The following is a 22,763-nucleotide window of genomic DNA, read 5'->3' as shown; positions in this document are numbered from 1 at the left end:
TATTTCTTCCTTTCTTTTGTTTAACATCAGAAGAGTCACAAGCGAAAAGTTGAAAAAGATTTTTATTCTTTATAAGTGTCCTTATGGTCCATAACGTCATTAGTAATTTTTTATTGAATAGCAAAAAATAATGGCACTTACAATTAAAGACAATACTGCTTTATGATTTATTGTTTTTCAAATGAACTATTATTATACCATCAACTTTGTAATTCAATTGACGTATGGACGATAACATCACTTATAAAATTAAGAATCATTTTGAATTTTTTGTTTCAGGTTTTGCAAGCCAATTGATTATTTTGCAAGATTCAGCTTTATCCAGTTTTAAAGTGGAATATTTGAGTCAATTATTTGGAAGAATTACCTAAGAATTTATTAGTTTCTTGATATGTATTGAACAACAAACATAAAATATTGTTTATTAATTCTGAAATATAGTTATAAAGTATAGTAATTAAGTAGTAGATAGCGCCGAAGCAGGTTTGAAGTTATAATAAGTTAGATTTCTGTTGATAAAGTATATGTCGCTAATTACTACAGTTTAAGTTTGTACATTTTATCCCTATTTCTAAACCATTCCATTGATCACCGAACCAGTTACCAATTCGAAGATTATTTGACAATTTTTTATATTTATAGAGAAAAAATTATCAAATTTGTGTTTGTGACAATCCTGCGCGAGATTTTAATAATTTTATTAAATTTATTGTATAAAGAGAAAACACGGGTTCGACTCGCGAGAGAAAGACAAATTATGAGATCTCCGTAATGACAGTGAAGGATAGAAAAATAAAAGAAAAGTTTGCGAGCAATTGAAAGCGAGAAAATAATATGACTGATCAAACTTACCAGAATACAATCTTGATTATCGGCTGTCTCGATAAATAATCAACAAAGAACAACACAACAAATACAACAAAACAACAATAGTAAAATATACACAGTGATTTATCGAAATATTCTTTAATTATACACACTAAAATCGTTAATTACATATAACAATTATATTTTGGCGTAGTATGTGATCAAGGTATAAGATAACGAATCTTTCTGCTGGCTTCTTGTTAGAGACGAAAAAAAGTTGTCATCAACTTCAGCGCGAAATGCTTAAGATCTCAACTTATTTAATGACGATTATGCCTCTTGTTCTGGAACAAATGCAGGAAGTTCATTATCAGGATTTTTTTCGTCGTCATTTTTTCTACCAATTTCACTCGGAGTGACTAAAATTTTTTCATCAATTAAAATGCCATAGACTTTAACGTAGTCGTCATATTTATAGACAATAATTTTACATTCCCTCATGGAAGAGTAGAAATGTAATAATGCTCACCCAAAAAATTAATTGCTATCTTTTGCGTTATTAACAAATCGTACAATTTTATTTCTGCTAAGTAAATAATGTCTAAAATGCTATTTAATTCAATTACATAATTTGCTGCGTTATAAAACTAAAATAACATAATAACAAATAGGTGCTTCATAATTTTTTTTCTTTTTAGAATATGGCAAGTTTCACTACTTCCTGCTGGCAGTATGTGGCTTCGTTAGTACGAGTGAAGAAATGGACGTGATTTCCATGTCCTTTATTTTACCGAGTGCACAATGTGATCTCAAGCTCGATACTCAGGCCAAAGGATGGCTCAATTCCATAATTTTCATAGGAATGATGGCGGGGGCCTATGCATGGGGTTCAGTAGCAGATGCATTAGGTCGTCGCAAAGTCCTTATCGCCATATCCTTTATGAATGCATTATGTATTGTTGCCTCTAGCTTTAGCCAGTCTTACGAACTATTTATGTTCTTCCGGTTTCTAAATGGAGCTGCGTAAGTATTTTAAATATTGTTCTTTTATTTCAAATCATTTTTAATTCATAAAATTAATGTTTCGGTCACTTGTAAAATTTTAATACAACTTGAAAAAGAAACTCTTAATTTCCGAAAGTAGATTGCCGTATTATATCAGTAATTAATTTTTTCTAAAACACTTTTTTACAATTTCAGCCTTGGTGGCAGTGGACCAGTTATCTGGTCATATTTTGCGGAGTTCCAGCCAAAGGCCAAAAGAGGATCCATGCTTTCCTTTATGGCAGCATTTTGGACATTGGGAAATCTTTTTGTTGCTGGTAATTTCTTTTTTTGCTTTTGATTAGGATTAAATTCTAATATCTTTTTTATCTTGGAAAGTGTATCAGATACAAAGTTATCTAACAATTTTAATTACAAATAAGAAAACAATGTAAACACTTTCATATATACTTATTCCTTAATGTTTACTTGATTTTTATACTTTTTTACATTGCAGGATTAGCGTGGTTAATTATTCCCAACGACATTGGCATTACAGGATCGTCATTTACGTATAACTCGTGGCGAATCTTTTTGCTGATTTGCGCTATTCCCTCTTTTGTAGTGGCTGGACTGCTTCTACTACTTCCAGAATCTCCTAAATATCTACTATCCCGTGGAAGATATGAAGAAGCCTTAGACATTTTTCGTAGTATTTATTCTATCAACACTGGCAAAAGCCACGAAACTTACATGGTACATTAATATTCTTTTTCATTATTAAAAATTGTAAAATCTAATTCATTCTATGTTTTGCTTAAGTTTAATTTGAAGCAAAATATAACAACTAATTAATAATAAACATTGAATTTCAGGTAAAAGAACTGATTCTAGATGACTTCAAGAAACCAGGTTCAGTTAAAAAAGAGATTACTGAGAAAAATAAGTACAAAATTATGTTAGGCGATATAATGGATAATAGTAAACAGCTTTTTGTTTCACCTATTCTTCGTTTTACCCTCATCTCGATAACAATAAATTTCACATTTCATATTGGTTATTATGGATTAATGATGTGGTTCCCTGAATTATTCAATCGTTTTGATGAATATAGTATAAAACATCCAAATCAGGATGCATCTATCTGCAAAGTAACTGAGTATGTCGTTAATCATGGTTCGCATAGTGATCAAAACTTTTGCTCAGATGAAATCGGCGCATCGGTTTTCATGGAATCACTTATTACTGTAGCGTCTGCCATCCCTGCAAATATCGTTGCTGTTCTTGGAATGGATCGTCTCGGACGCAAGTTCTTTTTAGGTAATTATGTACATCATTTTTCACGATGGTTAACTGAAAAAAACATTCATTTGATACTTTTTACTTACTCTTCTTTTTGCATTATTAGTTTTTAAAATACCCGCTAGGCACAAAATGTTCTTTGTTCTAATAACGTTCTTAGACATGTCCGTTCTAAAAACGATTTTAGAACGTCGTTGGAACATTAAGTATTTTTGTCAATTAGGTAGTGAATATGTATTAATTATTTAAGAATTAATTATTGAACTAATTGGAAAATATAATAATTAATAAATTTTTACAGTATTTAGCACCATGTCGTCAGGTCTGTGTTCCATTGGACTTTACTTTGTATTCAACAAGTTTCAAAATTTAATAGTCTCTGCTGTATTCAGTGGCGTTATTAGTTGTGGAAATGCTGCTTTGGATTGTTTGATTACTGAAGTTTTTCCAACAAATCTTCGAGCTACTGGTATTGCAGTTTCAATGGTGGCCGCACGTCTTGGTGGTATCATAGGTAACATTGTCATAGCTCAGCTGCTAGACATGTATTGTCCAGCTCCCACTTTCATAGTTGCAGCTCTACTTATAGGTATGTTATGTAAATTAATTAATTATGTAAATCTAAGTTACACAAAACACGATAAAAGAACCTTAAATTGGTGTAATGTAAAAAAATTAAACATTTACTGAATAATGCATGAACGGTATTCATGGTAACAGATCTTTTTCAATTACAATATCGTGGGATTTTTGGCAAATTTTTAAACCCCCTGATTATCATTATGAATGATAAAACACATTTGATGATTCAATTCAATTTCCAGTGACTCTGCGCGTAGGGGAAGTGAGTGTTTCTCAGTTAAATGCTTCTCGCTTTAAATCATCTTTAATATAATAAATAAATTATTATTCTTATAACAACAATTAAATCATATGTTAAATTTAATAGATTTAATATGTTTCAGAAAATGTTGTGAATATTTAATTCAATTAAATTTGACGACACTTTTTTAAAATTCAACAACATTTCGTGTCCGAGACAGTCCCTGATTTCTAATATAGTTCAATGTTAAAATTGCTTCTGTCCAGAAACAGGAGAATAATTCGATTCAAACAAGTGGTACTTTACTATCTGCACTAAGTTCCTGTTTCTTTTTTTCTATTTTTTTCCCATTCTGTTGAGGCTGTGAGACACAGTAAATCTCATTTTTATCCCGCATATTTCAAGATGACGATTCAATTCACTGTTCCAAAATTCAGTTACATCTTGTTACATCTTGTTTATCGGCTGTCTCAATAAGTAATCCACAAAGAAGTTTAGCGTACAAAACAAGAATAGTAAAACGAGTGTTTACCACTTAAGGTTTAGTATTTCATTATTGGTTCTAAAGGGAAGAAATAAACAATTTATACTAAACAAAACATGGTTTTGCTGAAACAGATGTATCTCCTTGTAGAATTGATAAAAAATTTACAAGTATAAATTAAGAAGAAAAACATAATAACGAGAAAAATACAATGAATTAACGCAGGACGTTACAATACACAACTAATAAATGCAAAATTACTTCTATTGAATCCAAAATTAATACGGCCTTTGTAATCAGTAAATCTAGAATCTGCATTCATTAGTTACGTTTGATCAAACTGACTTCAGTTTATACCTGATTAATTCCGGATTCAGTAGTATACAAGTTGGGTTAATTTCGAATTTATCCGTACTAATTTTCCGGATGATAAAAACCTGACAATAAACCAGACTGTTTCGGAAAAATTCCACATTATTTCGGAAAAAGTACGGAATTTTTACCGGGGACTCTTTTAAGATTAGAATAAAACAATCTTTCATTTATGACAATTATTATCCCTAAAACTTATAGTTTGACAAACCACAAGTTTAAAAATTTAAATTTTACTTTTTCAGCTACTAAATTTAAAAAATATCTAACTATTTACAAAGATATGTTACTTAAATTTTCATAAATTTTTCAGGTGGCGGTCTGCTATGTTTATTTTTACCAAACACAACACGGGAACCACTTTCCTGACGATGTCGAAAAATCTTCTCTCAATTAGTTGTGTATAGTATTTATAAAATAGACATTATATCAGAAGCACACATTAAGAAATTTTCTTTCGTACAATGGGCGATTCTTATTAGGTGACCTAACTTTAAATGATATAAAATGTCTAATAATAGGAACAAATTTACATAAAGTCGATTTCTTTGGGAGTGTACTTTAACCACTAAGTATTGTTCAATTTCATGAGAAGTAGGTACAACAGTTTTTTTAAAGTTAGATTACTTGAAATAATTTGTCCCATACATAAAATTAATGCCTTAGTTTTTGAAAACATTTTTAAAAAATTGTGTAAAAAATTAATATAATTAAATTTAATGACATAAATTACTATAACAGTACCTAAATATAACAAGAAATACATTTTTCAATTTAGAAATGGTAAAAAAGTAATCAAAAACTGAGGCAATTGTGATGTTATATTTGAAAACAATATCTAAAAATACTTTTCAGTACAACGAAATTGTGATTTTATATATAACGATAACATTCGTGGTGATAACAAAGGTATAAAATATTGAACTCACAAAGCCATAATTATGATCTGCTTATAATTAGCAAATTAGTGTTAAACTGCAAACTCGTTTTTTTAGCCACTCACAATTTCGTAATACTAAATGTGTGTATTCTATTAGTCATTTCCGCCTTGTTAATTTTCATTTTTCATAATTTGATATATGTTATAAATAACATTGTACTTTTATAAGACTTCCGAAAAAGTCACGTACGTGTATTTCGAATATCATCTAAGAATGACGTAAACCAAAACCAATTGCAACAATTTCTGCTATTTCTATTGGGTGAGTTTTAAACTATATATAAATGATACGTAGAGTTGAAATATATTTTTACTTTATGTTACGATTTTCAATTAAGAGAAACGCACAGAAACAATTTCAATATATAAAGTAATTCAAATAAACTGTATTTATTGCGCTTTAATGTTTCTCATTCAAAAATCGTATCCATTGCATTAATTAATTTAAATTGTTTGAATACAAAAAATAGTGAATCAATAAAATAGGAATGAAGTAAAACTTTTTGACGATTTACGAGACAAGGTACCTGATGGTGAAAAGGCGAATTTTACAAAATGGACGTTCAAAGAAATGCGATATAATTGGTTGTAATCTGCCGGAGAAAAGCAGCCTCACCAATGCTTCATTTATATATTTGCAGTACATTCGTAAGATTTCTCGTAAAGCGTAATATTTAAAAAAAAAGAAAATTTTTAACACTTGAATATCAGATTAAATTTCTTACTCTATTTGTATATTTTGATTATAAATCTGATGTGAAAACTGCTTTAGTACGTAAACTTTTCTAAAACATATAAAATTAAATTTTGTGATAAATTACAAAAGTAATATTCATTTTTTAATAAATAAAAATGTCGATAAAATAAATATGATACACTTTTTTTAGCATTCTAAAAGCTGATGTACTAGAGTATTTTTAGCATCAGATTTGCGTTTAAAGTCTAAAAATAAAAAAAAATAAGTAACTGACATTACAATTTAAGAATATTTGTGATTGTGTTAAAGTGTAATTTTTATACAAACATTCCAATGAATAATATTATTATGTTTCAATTTAAACCTTAGAGTACAAAATGTAAAACATGTTATTACATTATGGATTTTAGGTTCCCATTAAATTATAATAAATCGTGTAAATTTAATTGAATATATCATTAGTTTCCATATAAAACCAATGTGATTCAATTTAAATTTTTAGTGAAACAAACCAAATTATTGTCTTGTTATTAATAATCTTTGTAAAAATCAATATGCATAAATTGTGCAAAAAGCATAGCAGAATTCTTGCTTTAACCATGACGACCAGCCAATTTTAGGCAGTGAAAATAATGTTAAATCAATTTGTGAGAAGTTTATGTCTTTATTATCTTTAAAAAAAATCCTGCGTATTAGAAGATACTATGTGGTTATTTAACGGTTTAAATTTTCGACATTTGTACCAGATAAAAAAATATGTTTTTTAAAAACAATCGCGATAAAAATTTTAAATAGTTATATGCGCATTTTGTAACTTTCACACTGTAACAACAAGCGATTTATTTCGAAATGTTTGGTCTCTACATTTTGAGATATTTAAACTGATTGTGCCGTTATTATTGAAACAAACTTAAATGTCTTCAACTGAGATGCATAATATAAACTATAATTATGCAACTCAGTTACTATGCCACTTGTGTTTGATGTAACGTTCCTGATAAATCGAAGATTTATTTAAATGAAAATTGTATAAAAGTAAATAAACTTAAGAAAGAAACGAATACCAATAGTATATTTTTTACCTCAAACCCAAACGAACCGAAACTTGACCGAGCTAGCTCAGTCAACTTCTCGGTTTACATAATCCGCCAGGGTAAGTGTAAAATAATTTTTAATACTGCAATATGAATTAAAAATAATTTTAATTAATATTTAATAATAAAATACTTCATTTGTTTGCTCATAATTTTTATTTCTGCAATATAGACTAGAAAAAGTTTTGATAAATAATTGTTTTTAATTATTCTATATTTCTTTTTCTAAATATAATTATAGAATATTTGTTATAAGTTTGCTTCTATAATTAAATTAAATGATTTTATGATAAAAATTGTTCTATGAAAGGTAATCAAATATTTTATTATTTCTTAATAAATAATTATTTTTATTTTTAAATATTTAACAATGTAATATTAAGCTTCTCACAAGTGCAGAAAAATCTGTCTATTTAGTATATAAAGAAGTTCACAGTTTCTCATTTCAGCGTGAATTATGTATCTATATGTGTTGCTTTATTCTGCGTTTATGTATGCGTATTGTAGTTAGGATGTGTTAGGAATAATTTTAAGCCAATCAAAGCGTTCTGATTTTTCGTATAAATTTAGTAAATAACAAACTGCTAGACTGTTTATTTCTTATACTGTTTTTTCCTACAGTTTTTTCAATATTCGAAAATTTAATATGACTTAAAATTGTTAATCGGCGGTTTTCGGGGTCGCTGAATTCGAATTTTTGGTCGAAAATAAAAAATTCTAAATGGTTTCTATCACTAAGTTAATAGATCGTGTAAAACTCCCGAGTAACCATTTTCAGCCAGATTCCTTAACTTTAAAATTTTTTTTGGTCACCATTTTGTAGCCGCCATTTTGATTTTTTATTTTCGACTAAAAATCCGGATTCAGCGACCCCAAACACATACAATATGATAATGTCTTGTTTTAAAAAAAAATTTTATTGAACATTTATGGCACAAAACCTTCCCACACAGCACCGAAAGTTTCCTAAACCTGTATTAAAGCTGTGCGTGCCAAGTTGGAAAAATTTACCGTAAAGCTTAGCACAGGTTGTGTAAATATGTAAATGTCCGCAATTGAGTAAATGTTTAGCGTAAAACTGTACTGAATCTTTAAATTACGTATTTAGTACAGGTTTAGCGTAAAACTGTACTGAATCTTTAAATTACATATTTAGTACAGGTTTAGCGCAAAACTGTACTGAATCTTTAAGGGGGGAACACCAGTTGTAACTTTCGAAAAATCAATTTTTTTTTTGTGCATTTTCTTAAAGTATACATATTTAGAAATGTGTCTGTAAATTTCAAAGTTGATCCGGTGAAAAATAAATGAGATATACAGAACACTGCATCGGCGCGTCCCGTGGCTTCATACAAGGTGGCCAGCCATAACTGACCCTAACGACAGATGGCCTTTTCCTATGATTTAGAAACGGCAACCACTGCGGAAGAGTTATTATATGGTCCAGGAATCGATGACTCTTTGTTACTTGGAAACAAAATTTCTTCTGAACAAAAAAAAGTAAGTTGAAACTTTGAATGCGTTTTTCTCAAAATGACATTTTCCAAGTCGGTGACCACGATTACTCGAATACCATTAAACCGATTTATTTAAAATTTAGTGTGCTTCATTTACACATATAAGTCTAGTTCGTGATCGAAGGATTTTTTTTTTATGCAAAACTTTTTTTTATATAGCTGAAAATCGACCGTATTTTTTTAACGAAAATCATACTTTTGACTTTGACAGGTCGCCATTTTGTCAAATTTTTTTTGTTTTTTAAATCCTTCGATCACGAACTAGATAATCTTATAATAAATGTAAATCAATTTCATTTTTGTATTTCAGACGAAGTATACTTGCAGAATGCTGGTCACCGCAATTCGTCTTTTTTCTTAAGACGCCACTTCAATGGCTCATATCTCCAAAAGTTTTTGTTAAAAAAATTTTTTTTTTCTTTTAAATTACAGCTTTTTACATGTACTTTTAACTCATAAATAGTATTCTTTAAAAAGATTCATTGTTCTTTTGGAAAATATTCTTGAAAAAAGCATTATTTTTTGAGTTACAACTGGTGTTCCCCCCTTAAATTACATATTTGGTACAGGTTTAGCGTAAAACTGTACTGAATCTTTAAATTACATATTTGGTACAGGTTTAGCGTAAAAGTTGCCTGAACATTTAAAATAAATCTTTTGTAAAGTTTTATCATAAAATTTGCTTAAAAATTAAAATTAAATCTTTATTACAGTTTTAGTGTAGAAATTTTCTATAAATTTAAATTAAAGCTTTATTAAATATTTAGTGCGAAATTAAACTACAAAAAGTGTTAATTACATTTTCATTAAAGTTTTTTGTAGAAATAATGTTTTTTTCAATAAAAAAATTATACTGAGCGGAAAAAATTAACTGCAAATGATGCTATCAATTCATATAAATAAAAAAATAACTATTATAGTGGGAAATGGTATAATAAAAAAAAGGTTTAAATACAATGAACACAAATATATTTATTAATAAATTAATTAATGGTAGTGATATGGTGAATCCTTAAAATCTCCTGAACATCTGAAAAAAATGCACTCATAAAAAGAAGTTTTTATAAATTAGAATTTTTTGTTTCAAAATTGTATACTTTTTATGTTCTTTTTTAAATAAAAATTTCATTAATTTCAATAAATGAAAATTATTTAATTTAAATTAAATTATTTTTACCTTTTTTCTGCAATCCACTTAGGATTGGCCGCTTTTTGCTAAGTAATTTTACCATTATGCATCAGACACTAAAACTGTAATAAAGATTTAATTTTAATTTTTAAGCAAATTTTATGATAAAACTTTACAAAAGATTTATTTTAAATGTTCAGGCAACTTTTACGCTAAACCTGTACCAAATATGTAATTTAAAGATTCAGTACAGTTTTACGCTAAACCTGTACTGAATACGTAATTTAAAGATTCAGTACAGTTTTACGCTAAACATTTACTCAATTGCGGACATTTACATATTTACACAACCTGTGCTAAGCTTTACGGTAAATTTTTCCAACTTGGCACGCACAGCTTTAATACAGGTTTAGGAAACTTTCGGTGCTGTGTGGGTTGATTTTCACTGCACTGAAAAAAAAATTATTTGATTCAAATACTTCAAATTATTTGAAAAATCCTGTGTAGACATCTTCCCAAAGTCGCCCAAAGTAAGACTGGGCGCCAATCTGGGCCCAACTTGGCTTCCCAAAGTTTGAAAAATAAAGAAATAAAAGAATTAAGTTAATTAAATTATTATTTTAATAATATACTGAACAAATATACAAAAAGCGCAACTGTGAAAAGCTAAAAAAAAATTTTTTGTTTTTCATTGTACTTGGGCAAAGTTTAGGTCAACCCAACCTGGCCCCAACTGGGATTACCCAAAGTATTCCAAAACTGAAATTTAATTTAATATTATGTTATAAATAAATAAAAAAAACTTGAGAAAAAATGAGAAATAATAAAACTAGTTAATTATATTTATATTTTATTATATATAATTTATATTTAATTTATATGCCGTTTGGAGATTTTTCCAAAAGCCAATATGGGCAAAATTCACATTTAAGGAAAAATAAGGAAATTGAAAACTTTAGTTAATTATATTAATGCTTAAATAATACCTTCCCTGAATAAATAAAATGTATGTCAAGTTCTTAGTTTTTAATTTATTGAACTAAGCTAATTAATAATAATAACTTAGTCGTTTTTTGAGTTTGGACTTTCCCACTCTGACCCCATTCTCAATCATCTATTTCCTATTTTTATTCAATTTATTAATTATAATTGAACATAATTTTCTAATTTAATAAATTATTTAAACAAAATTTTGACTTCAACGACAACTATACTTTGGTACTTATTAATCCAAATTATTACTGGTAAAAATGTTAAATTAAAATAAAAGAAATTAAGTAAGTGATATTTTTACTATAATAATTAAAAATTTATTATATTTTAATTTATTGTCTAAGCTAATCATATTTTTCACATCTTTGATTCAATAATTGTATGATACAAATGATACTGAGAAATTAAAACTTGTCTGCAGGTACGAGTCGTTAGCATAGTGGTTAGAGCATTAATCTATAAATCCGTAGGTCGTAGGTTCGATTCCCCTAGTGCACAGTTTTGTTAATTTCATAGGTTTACGTTATTTCTGGTTAATTTATAAGTTGTACCAAAACTTGAAAATCTAATACATACACTATTATTTAATTTTTAAATTATATAAATATTTTTTTTTACTTTTTTTACTATATACATTGTTTGTTAGTCTTCATCTTTAATACAATTTAATTTAAAAACAGGAAGATTTATTTAAAAGGAAATTATATTTATTCATTTAATTTACACTTTTCTTGTTAAATTATTTATATAATTATTAATTAACAATTATAAATAAAAATGGAATGTATTTTTTTGAGATATCAGAGTGGTTTCCAATTTATTTTTGTGTCTTGAAAACTATCCCGGGTTACAAAATTGCGTATCACGTCAGGATTTTGAGTAAAGTGGGGGTAAAGACTCTAAAACCCGTGTTTTTGAGGGTTTTCAGTATTTTTTTCTCCTAAACCTGACGTGATAAGAGACTTCTAGATATAGGTTTAAATTAAAGCTTATGTCTTACACTTTAAGACTCATATACGCAAGGAAAAAAAATTTGAAATTTAAAAAAAAAATTTGGTTCAAGTCACCTAAAAAGATTTTTAGGGTTTTTACCCACATTTTTTTCAAAATTTTAAATCTTTTTTTAATCCTGCGTAAATGAGTCTTAAAGTGTACGATGTATGCTTCAATTTAAGCATATATAGAAGTGTCTAGCACGTCTGGTTAAGGAATAAAAAAATAATGAAAACCCTCAAAAACACTGTTTTTGGAGACTTTACCTCCACTTTATTCAAAAGCCTGATGTGATACGCAATTTTGGAACCCGGAATCGGGTTCAGCACACAAAAATACATTGAAAACCACTCCGCTATATATAAAAAAGTCTTACTTTGTAGACCTGTGTTATGATTATTTATAAACGTCTTTAAGATTTAATTACACAATAGTGATTATTTTATTTGATCATATTTAAATTTGAAAATCTTTTTTGGAGTGTCTTGTTGTAATATATGTCATAAAAAATGTCATTTACCACAGAATTAATGTTTTTTTAGCGAATACACGAATCTCAAGGGTGCCAATAACTTAAACAGTATGGCCATGTCACCTCGAAAAAACATGGCCATCTCTCCTAATGTCAGGAGACAAATTGACACAACTAAAATTTAAATAAATAAATAAATTTTTTGAATAAATATAAAGTTATGACAAAGCTTGGGTCATGTACTTTACAAAAAAACATGAAATTCAAAATTATTCTATAAAATAACATAACGCACCAGTGAGATAAACGTAAACTCATCACCTTTTTTTCCCAACTAGTCAAAATAACAAATCAGATTTTTACTTACTTTTTCAATATTTTTCGTGAAGTTTTTTCTTTTAATTGTGTTTTGCCACAAAACAAAGTGAACTAATCTTTAATAAGCGATACCTAGCAGCAAATTCTATAAAATATTTAAATTGGCCATCTCTCCCGCATGGTCAACTCCCCCGGACTTACCCTAATATTTTAGTCGCGTATTTTTGACATTATAAGGATTAAAAAAAAGTAAAAAAAAATCAGAAATTTTTTTTTTCAAACGCAAGTACGCCTTAAGGTAAGTATGCTTTACTTTAATTCAATAAACTTTACGAGTTTTTTTTAAATTCCTGAAAAACGTGCATTTACACGAGTTTCCCCCCTTAAGTAAAAACTCAACAAAGATTCTTTTAAAAGTCAGTTTTAAATTTATAACAAACAAACACTGCCCCTCTCCTGCCATAACTATGCACGTGGATTCTTTTGAATAAAACAATATTTTCAAAAAATATTACTCATTACTATTTAAATATTTATTCTTTTTATATTATAATGACTAGAGAAATTCGAATTTAGTGAAAGATAATCATAGATAATCCAATGAGAATTGTTATACTTATTTGTGTAAGAATTAAATTATTATTTCGTGATGTTAATGAGAGTGAACAAGTAAAATAACAATTATTATTAACAGTAAACTTTAATTTTTGAAAAAATTTACATATCTTGAAAAATAAAACTATTTCATATTAACATCCGGTTACTGAATTTAAATAAATGTGTGTATTATGAAAATTGGGATTGGAGGTCATGACATCACTAGAGATAGATATAAAGTAAACATTTATTAATTTATTAATTCTATTATTATTTTTAAAAAAACTTGAATCGAGGGGGAATTTACTCAGGTAGTCAAGTGTACTCTCTTCCTGTAATATTTGTGTAATAACGTGTAATACTTAGTAATAAGAGTAATATGAGGTGTAATACCGGTAGTCAAGTGTACACGTCTTTAAGGCCAGGTCCAAGTGAGGCAGCGCCATCTACATTGAAACTAAAATTTTGGAAAATTTTCAACAGCCTTTTCTTGAAAACAAGAAGGTAAAATGCTTTTTCCTTTATGGATAATTGATTATTGGCAAGATATACACCAGCTAAAACTTTTTTTGAGTTAAAATAATGAAAAAGATTTCATGTCAATAAATTAAATATGAGCACTTTTTTCACAAAAACTGTAACAGTACTTTCTCAGAAATTACAATCAAAAATGCAATTTCCATTTGGAAAATTAATAAACGCTAAAAAATACACGACCTAAGATTTACCAATCACGAAAATAACAAAAAAAAAGTTTTTTAACATAACATATTTTACTCATTATGACAGCCGTTTGACAGGTTATATATGTCACCACACTGAAAGAAATTTCATAGGAAAAAATAACAAAATGCGTATTACATTTTAATATATTCTTTTAGAATTTAGGGAAAAGTGTACTTTTTATTAAAATTCAATATACTTTATATTAAAGTTCCAACTTAAAATCTTTTTTCAAATATTAATAATTATTGTAGAAAGAACGTAAAAAGATTACCAATATTTGAAAATATTATATTAAATTCTCATAGAGTTGTTGCATTATATGGAATGTAGCGTTCTAATATTTGTAAAACTTTATACGAAAAATTCAGAATGTCGGAAGAAAAGGGAAAAAAAGTGGAAACTCGGACGTTTCCGTTAATTCTCGGGAGGAAGAGGAGTGAGACTAGGAACAACACATTCACACTTACGATACAGGTTAACACACATACTAATGAACACGCACGTTCATTTCGCTTATACATAGACATTACACGATCGCAACGAAACCTACACTTACAATTCTATACGCATAACGATAAATTTCGCTGGGGGTCGGCATATATCGTTTTCTTATATACTAACTACTGAATATTTTTACCACTTGCGAGAAAGAAGTTTACTTATAATAACTTAATAATAAAAAATAGTTTACTAGTGCCAATGGTGTAATTTTATAGAGGTTACGCTGGGTTCATTTTTATTATTAATTGTTTATATAGATTTTTCTTTTTTTTCAGATTAAAAATTATGATTGTTATAAAAATTTTTATTGCAAATAAAAATCAAATAATTGTAAAGATGACATCAAAAAATAATAATTAATAAAAATAATAATAAATTTAATAATTATAAATGTTTTCTGTGGCACTATAAACATTTGAAACACGTGTGTTGACAGTTGATAGGTACGTTCTGCTGGTTAACAACACTTTCGAAAATCGGATCAAGTCGTAGAAGTTCGAGTAGGACACGAAGCCGCAAACAGACAGAACTTCGGTTAAATTCGTAGTCTCTCGGGAAAATCCGTGACTTTTAGTATAAAGTTTTACAAAATGTGAAATAAGTATACGGATATATGTTATTTTTCTTACTATTTTGTGAAATTATTTATTATAATATTTCGTATTCTGTGAATTCATAAAGAAAATACTAATTTTTAAAATAAATATACTAATTTTTATTTCTTAAAATAATAGTTACTCTTAAATTCATTATATATTTTCATAAAAACTGTAATAGTAATCAGTATAGGTGCACTTTTTCCCTAAATTGTAACATTTATATTAAACTCTAATATGAGTTTAATACTTAGTAGTATGAATTTTCTTTCAGTGCAGACGTTTCGCGGTTTTTGCGATATAATCTACCAAAGGGCTGTCACAATCAGTAAAGGCCAACGCACAATAGGTTCGCGAACGAGAGGCATGAGATAGAAAAGGATACGAATATATCTCTGTCTTTTTCTAACTCATGTTTCACGTTCGAGAACGTCATTCGCGAAGCAAGTCTGCTTAGGCCTTTAAGCAGTATCAATATGTTAAATATTTAATAAAATTTTTTTTTATTATTTTCGTGATTGGTAAATCTTAGGTGGTGTATTTTTTAGCGTTTATTAATTTTCCAAATGGAAATTGCATTTTTGATTGTAATTTCTGAGAAAGTACTGTTACAGTTTTTGTGAGAAAAAGTGTTCATATTTAATTTATCGACATGAAATTTTTTTCATTATTTTAACTCAAAAAAAGTTTTAGCTGGTGTATATCTTGCCAATAATCAATTATCCATAAAGGAAAAAGCATTTTACTTTCTTGTTTTCAAGAAAAGGCTGTTGAAAATTTTCCAAAATTTTAGTATCAATGTAGATGGCGCTGCCTCACTTGGACCTGGCCTTAACTAGTAAATTCCCCCTCGACTTGAATATTCAAAAGTGTCTAAAATTTAATTATTTCTAAAATTTTCTATCTTTTAAACTTTCTGAAATTTAATATAATTTCAACTATAACTTTTCAGGGTTGCTACGGGTCAGAAAAATTAAGGAAATGATGGAAAAGTCATGGAATTTTATGAAAAGTACTGGAAAAATATCAAACCAGGAAATGACAGGAAAAATTTTCTCAGACTAGTACCCAAGAAGCACGTAATATAACCTCAATATCAAGGTAATATTACATGTAAGATTCGTAATATAACGTTGTAATATTACAGTAATCTTACAGTGATCTTAAAATGTCCGCCTCAAGGTAATATTACCGGTAATGTTACTGTAATATTACGCGCTAATATTAAGGTAATATTACAGTAATATTGCAGTAATATTATACCGTAATATTAAGGTAATATTACAAGAGAATATTACAGTAATATTATGGGAACATTTCTTTACGAAAAAAATCTACCCATCCAGGGAATCGAACCCCGAACTCAAAGCACACGAGTCCAGAGTTTTACCAACAAGCCAAATTGACTTATAATATATTTACGTTTTTTATGCTTTATGAATAACTCAAATCAGTCTGTAATATTACTGTAATATTACCGTAATATTCCCGGTAACCTTGAGGCGGACATTTTAAGATCACTGTAAGATTACTGTAATATTACAGCGTTATATTACGAATCTCACGTGTAATATTACCTTGATATTGAGGATATATTACGTGCTTCTTGGGTATATTTAATAATTTTAATTTTATTACTGATTTCATCATTTTTTTATGCTTCGTTTATTGATTTATTTTATCAGTTTTTCAATTTTTCATTGTTACTTAAAATATTTAAGTATGTCACACTAAACAAATTCTCGCAGTATGTATGTATGTATAATAATATGAAGCAATATTTATTCAATAGTTTTGTCGCCGTATATAAAAGTGTATATGATTCTATCACTTAATTTATATTGTGTCTTCACTTTTGAATGATACTCTCTCTTGAAAGTTTGTTGTTTAAAAAAATAGGACAGAATAACAATCGTCTCAAAATTTGTAAGAAACAATTTAATTAATTACAATTAATTACTCTATAAAATTGCATAGAAAATTTACTTGTTAGTAGTCAGTTTTTCAAAATTTGTATAATAAATTATATAATTTATAAAATATAATAGGTATATAAAATATTTATTTGATTTATTATTTATATTTTCTTTAAATTTTTTTTATTTTTTATATTCTTATTTTATTTATACTATCTATAATATATAGATTTATGTACACTAAAAAAAATTATTTGAGTCAATTAAATAATTTTTGTTTTAAATACACAAATTATTGGATCAAATAAAATTTTTTTGGTCAAGTAAATGTTTATTTGATAATATTCAATTAACAATTATTTGAATTAAAAAAAAATTTTTAATGCAATATTTAATCTCTAATTTATTACATATTTATCTTAATATTATATTCTCAATGTTTAGTGCATATAATACAAATAAACACTGAAAAAATAATTAATTTCCCTTATTATCATTATATCATATTTTGGTAAAATTTTATGAAATTGATAATTTCGGATAATAATTATACTGACTTTTGTATTAAATTCTTCATGTAATGAATTTACTTTTTTTCTCGTAGTATTCCTGTTAACATCTCTCTTTAAAAAAAAGTATAAAATATGTCTTCTTATTTGAAATCTATCATCCTATTTTGCCTCATAATTAAAATAATGGGACAAGCCAAAAAACTGGAAACTGTATTTGAGTGGAAATATATTGATTATGTGTGGAATTCACCACAAGACAAAGAAGCAGCCATCAAATCTGGAAATTACAATTTTCTAAATGCAATTCTTCTTGATGTTGATCGATCACAAGGTAATAAAAATACCTTTCGAACAGTCGATTGTATAATAAAATCCAATTAAAATTTTTACAGACTTATAGTTGTTCAAATTTTAAATTTCATGCAAATTTTGATAATTTTTAGATACTTGTCTAACTTTTACTAATTTTTTCTAATCCAAACAATAAAAAAGTTGATGTTTTAAATTTTTTATCGATAGTCTATTTAATTACGAAAATTTTGAACCCAAGTAGAGTACAATCGAATGAAAAATAAAAATTCTACACTAGATTTAGTGAACAAAACAATTTTTTCATTTTCAGTAACCTTTTAAGTGATTTCGATCGAAACCCCTTTTTGTATTAAAAAATCCATTTCTTTGATAAAAATTTAAATATTTTTCATTATCATGTTACAATGGTCCAAAAATTACTATTAATTTTTTAAAATTTATTGAAGAATTAAACAAGGCTTTCAAGTTCAATTAATTCAATATATTAATTAAAAGAATGGATAAAAAGAATTATTTTGTTTTATTATTTAAAAATTTATTTATTTATTTTAGATGGGAGAACATTTGTTACTGTTGTCAGGACCCAAGGAGTTCCAGCGAGTTTAGGAGTGGTGTCTAATAAAAAAGGACCTGGAGGTCGTTTATTGAAACCATATCCAAGTTGGTCCTGGTATAAACCAGGTGACTGTAATGGCATCACTAACGTTTATAGAATTACTGTAAGTATTTTCAAGAAATAATAAAAGTAGAAAAAATTTTTTTTTTATTATTTATCATTATAAAAATATTAATATAATAATAATAATTAATATTATTATTTACTATTATTCTGTTATTTTTTAAATTCTGTTTTATTATTATTATTACTATTATTATTTTTAAAATAATTATATTCATTATTATTACACAGGTTTACAAATTTCAATTTTTTTTTTGTCACTCGAACAAAACATATTTTTTTCGATTAATATGTGTTTTTTGAGTAAGAAAATCATATTTAAAATTTTTTTTCCTAGTGCAATTTTTTTGTAACAGCAAATTATGCATTTTCCACAAAGTCACCGGTAGAGAAAGCAGTTAATCCAAATGTAAAAAATAAATCACCATTTGACAGATAATTAAATTACCTTTCAAACCATTGGTCAACCAATAAAATCCATTCAAAATTGTCAGAGTTACAGTCGATCAAAGTTCAAATTTCAAGCAAATTTTAATGATTTTTAGACATTCGTCTAACTTTTGCTAATTTTTTCAAAGTCAAACAATCAAAAAAAGGCAAGTTTAAAATATTTTTTGTTAATAATATATTTAATAACGAAACTTTTAAGTCTTTATAGACCTCGATCGGATAAAAAATGACAATTCTACACTAGATTTAGTGAACAAAGTACTTTTTCACTTTTAGTATATTTTCAAGTGATTACGATCTATATTAGTTTTGTATAAATTAAGTTAAGCGAAGCTCACCAAAAATGAGTACTCGGGGGTTTTCGGGGTCGCTGATTATGAATTCAAGGTCAGTTTTTGAAAATTCAAAATGGCGGATCCAATATGGCCGACAAAATTGTAATAATTAGAAATGAATTTTGAAAAACAGACCTCAGATTCGTAATCAGCGACCACGAAAACCCCCGAGTACTCATTTTGGTGTACTTAGATCTAATTACTAAAATTTTGTCCGCCATTTTGAATTTTGAAAAATTGACTTCGAATTCGTAATCAGCGACCCTGAAAACCCCCCGAGTACTCATTTTGATGAGCTTCGCTTAACTTAGTTTTATACAAAACTGATATAGATCAAAATCACTTGACAATATACTAAAAGTGAAAAACTACTTTGTTCAATAAATCTAGTGTAGAATTGTCATTTTTTATCCGATCGAGGTCTATAAAGACTTAAAAGTTTCGTTATTAAATATATTATTAACAAAAAATTTTAAACTTGCCTTTTTTTGATTGTTTGACTTTGAAAAAATTAGCAAAAGTTAGACGAATGTCTAAAAATTTTTAAAATTTGCTTGAAATTTGAACTTTGATCGACTGTAACTCTGACAATTTTGAATGGATTTTATTGGTTGACCAATGGTTTGAGAGGTAATTTAATTATCTTTCAAACGGTGATTTATTTTTTACATTTGGATTAACTGCTTTCTCTACCGGTGACTTTAAGTGACGTCACACCTGGAAAATGCATAATTTGCTGTTACAAAAAAATTGCACGAGGAAAAAAAATTTTAAATATGATTTTCTTACTCAAAAAACACATATTAATCGAAAAAAATATGTTTTGTTCGAGTGACAATTTCACTGTAAACCTATTATTTTTTACAGTTAAATTTTTCTACTGTTAAAAATTAACAAGTAAATAAATAAATATAAGTATATTTATTTTTAGATTGACAGGTGCAACAGATTGTGGGTTTTAGATAATGGAGTGATTGGCCATGATCAAGTGTGTCCGGCACAATTATTAACTTTTAATTTAACTACAAATAATTTAATAGATCGAGTAAAAATTGAAGATCGAATTTCTCAAAATCCTCAAACTCATTTTGGTACTTTAGTAACGCCAATTGTTCAAACTGATGGAGAACATTGCGAAACATCAAAAGCAAGTATTTGTTTTACATTGAATTTTTATACTTAATGAAATTTATTGTTGTCACCTTTTTTCCTGACAAGGACTCTTATCAGTTATCATTTCCAACTTATTATATAAATGAATAATAATTAATTTATCAATTAAAATTAATGAGTAATTAATTATCATCTAAATGCAGAATAATTAATTATTATAGTTAAATTAATAATAAATATAAAAAATGTATATGCGCAGGCTTTTCTAGCTGATGTAAATGGTTTTGGAATGGTAGTTGTGGATTCGCCTAATATATGGCGTTTGAATGGACCATATTTTGAACCGGAGGAGCCTTCTTCGGAGTTTTCATCTGTGACAGTTGCCGGTGAAAATTTTTCAATGGCGGATGGTCTTTTTGGCATGGCATTATCACCAAAAATTGGCAAAAATCCACAACAGCTTGTTTTTCGACCATTTTCTTCACGTTCAATTTATGCGGCCAAAGTTGATGACATTTTGCAAACAAAATATGATAAGCCATTAGTTTATTCTAATTATTCAAATGTACTTCCTAGTCAAGCAACAGCTCAAGCCTTCAGTTCAAATGGCGTTCTATTTTTGGGTCTCACAAGCGAAGTTGCCATTGGATGCTGGAATCAATTTAAGAAAATGACACCACAAAATATTGTAAGAATTATATTAATTTAATTAATTATCATATTAATATTAATTAAATTAGTTATTATTATTTCAATTGAATTAAATTGTATTTATTTATGAGTGTAGATTTTAGATTGAAGTCTATATTAGTTTTTATTTTGTTAAAAAAAAGATGTTTTTCGTACTGATTGTGACATTAATTATAAGCGCACGTCTAAATATGGTTAATGAAGCATAATTTATATATAAATAATTTTTTAGGAAATAATCGCTCAAGATAACAAAACACTACAGTTTGCAAGTGGGATTAAAGTAATCCCGGCGTCAGTGAGACAAAAGCAGGAAGAACTCTGGGTGGCAACGAATCGTTATCAAAAAATGGCAGTTGGAACTATTAATTTTAATGAAATTAATTATCGAGTTTTAAAACAATCTGTGAGGACATTAATTGCTGGCACTAAATGTGATCATCGTCATTATTAATTTCATTCGTATTGTAAGTGTGTCTAAGCGGCCAGGGTAGTTAGGGGATATTTTTCTTAATCCTTGTTAGACACCCTAATTATGTTCAAAATAGAAAAAGTAAATATAAAATTATAGTATTAAAATTTTTAAATATATTAAATTAGATTAAAACAAATAAAAAAAAATTTTTGTCATTTTCCAAAATCTTATAAATTGTGAAAAAGAACAACATGTCTTTACAAACATAAAAAAATTTTCTGTAGCTGAGTTTCTAATAAATATAATAAAAATGTGTAATTTTATGAAGTCGAAAGTTATTAACTAAACCTTTTGAGACTTATTTTGAATATTTCAAAATCGAACTAAGACAAATTTTCAAAAATTTTAATTAGGGTAACGGCACCAGTGAAGGAACTGACACCAGTGAAAGAACAAATTTCATGTTTTGCATTCTAATTAGTGTAATAAGCAATTTGGTATTATAAATTATATATTTTTACACGGAGAGAAGAGATTTAGTCTATTCTACTAAACACGTTTAGTCCAGATTCTACTAAACAGCGTAGTCAGAGGGACTACTATAGTTCTGTCACACAAAAAAATTTACCGACAGAATAAAAATGCACAAATCTGATTGGTTGTCCACAATTAACCAGATTGCGGACAACCAATCAGATTTCTACATTTCGTTTCTGTCGGTATATTTTTTTCTATCGATAATCGTGTAAATTTTTTTACTAAACAGTATCGTTCATTTAACTGAATGTTTAGTCCGTCCAAAATGAACGATACTGTTTAGTATATTTAACTGAGATAGTAGTAAGATCTACTACGCCCTTCTCTCCGTGTATGTTCCTTATTTAATTTACGTCTTTAGTATCTAAGATACCTAGAGAGTTAACACGTAAATTTTATAAAAAAAATTTTTTAAAAATGTTGTGTTGCAAATTTATCTTCAACAATAAGAACTCTTCT

At 27.4% G+C, this 22,763-nt stretch overlaps 2 protein-coding genes across 8 annotated transcripts in view; both read left to right on the top strand.

The window, feature by feature from the left end:
- Positions 1–7,470, top strand: part of LOC127285678 (synaptic vesicle glycoprotein 2B) — an 86,563-nt gene extending 79,093 nt beyond the window's left edge. For all 5 annotated transcript variants that reach the window (XM_051311809.1, XM_051311808.1, XM_051311811.1 and 2 more), the window contains exons 5-10: positions 1,506–1,830; positions 2,008–2,129; positions 2,309–2,547; positions 2,667–3,111; positions 3,395–3,682; positions 5,086–7,470. In XM_051311809.1, coding sequence (XP_051167766.1) covers positions 1,506–1,830; positions 2,008–2,129; positions 2,309–2,547; positions 2,667–3,111; positions 3,395–3,682; positions 5,086–5,141 — 1,475 coding nt within the window. In that variant the 3' untranslated portion in view covers positions 5,142–7,470. The remainder of the gene's footprint in view (positions 1–1,505; positions 1,831–2,007; positions 2,130–2,308; positions 2,548–2,666; positions 3,112–3,394; positions 3,683–5,085) is intronic.
- Positions 7,471–13,596: 6,126 nt separating this feature from the next.
- LOC127285677 (major royal jelly protein 1-like) lies at positions 13,597–22,085 on the top strand. 3 transcript variants are annotated; one of them, XM_051311805.1, is made up of 7 exons: positions 13,597–13,761; positions 16,298–16,446; positions 17,866–18,104; positions 18,638–18,804; positions 20,481–20,696; positions 20,922–21,350; positions 21,585–22,085. In XM_051311805.1, exons 3-7 carry the CDS (start codon positions 17,906–17,908, stop codon positions 21,804–21,806), a joined length of 1,233 nt encoding a protein of 410 aa, XP_051167762.1. In that variant the 5' UTR covers positions 13,597–13,761; positions 16,298–16,446; positions 17,866–17,905; the 3' UTR covers positions 21,807–22,085. The 3 variants fall into 3 exon arrangements, with proteins under 3 accessions (XP_051167762.1, XP_051167761.1, XP_051167763.1); XM_051311804.1 differs by lacking the exons at positions 13,597–13,761; positions 16,298–16,446 and adding an exon at positions 17,126–17,271; XM_051311806.1 differs by lacking the exons at positions 13,597–13,761; positions 16,298–16,446 and adding an exon at positions 17,375–17,393.
- Positions 22,086–22,763: the final 678 nt, after the last annotated feature.

Source organism: Leptopilina boulardi, unplaced genomic scaffold, assembly GCF_019393585.1.
Source record: "Leptopilina boulardi isolate dan_hultmark-lab unplaced genomic scaffold, ZJU_Lbou_2.1 LbouV2_341, whole genome shotgun sequence".
In the NCBI taxonomy this organism is placed as follows: domain Eukaryota; kingdom Metazoa; phylum Arthropoda; class Insecta; order Hymenoptera; family Figitidae; genus Leptopilina; species Leptopilina boulardi.
This window is presented reverse-complemented; position numbering and strand designations above follow the sequence as displayed.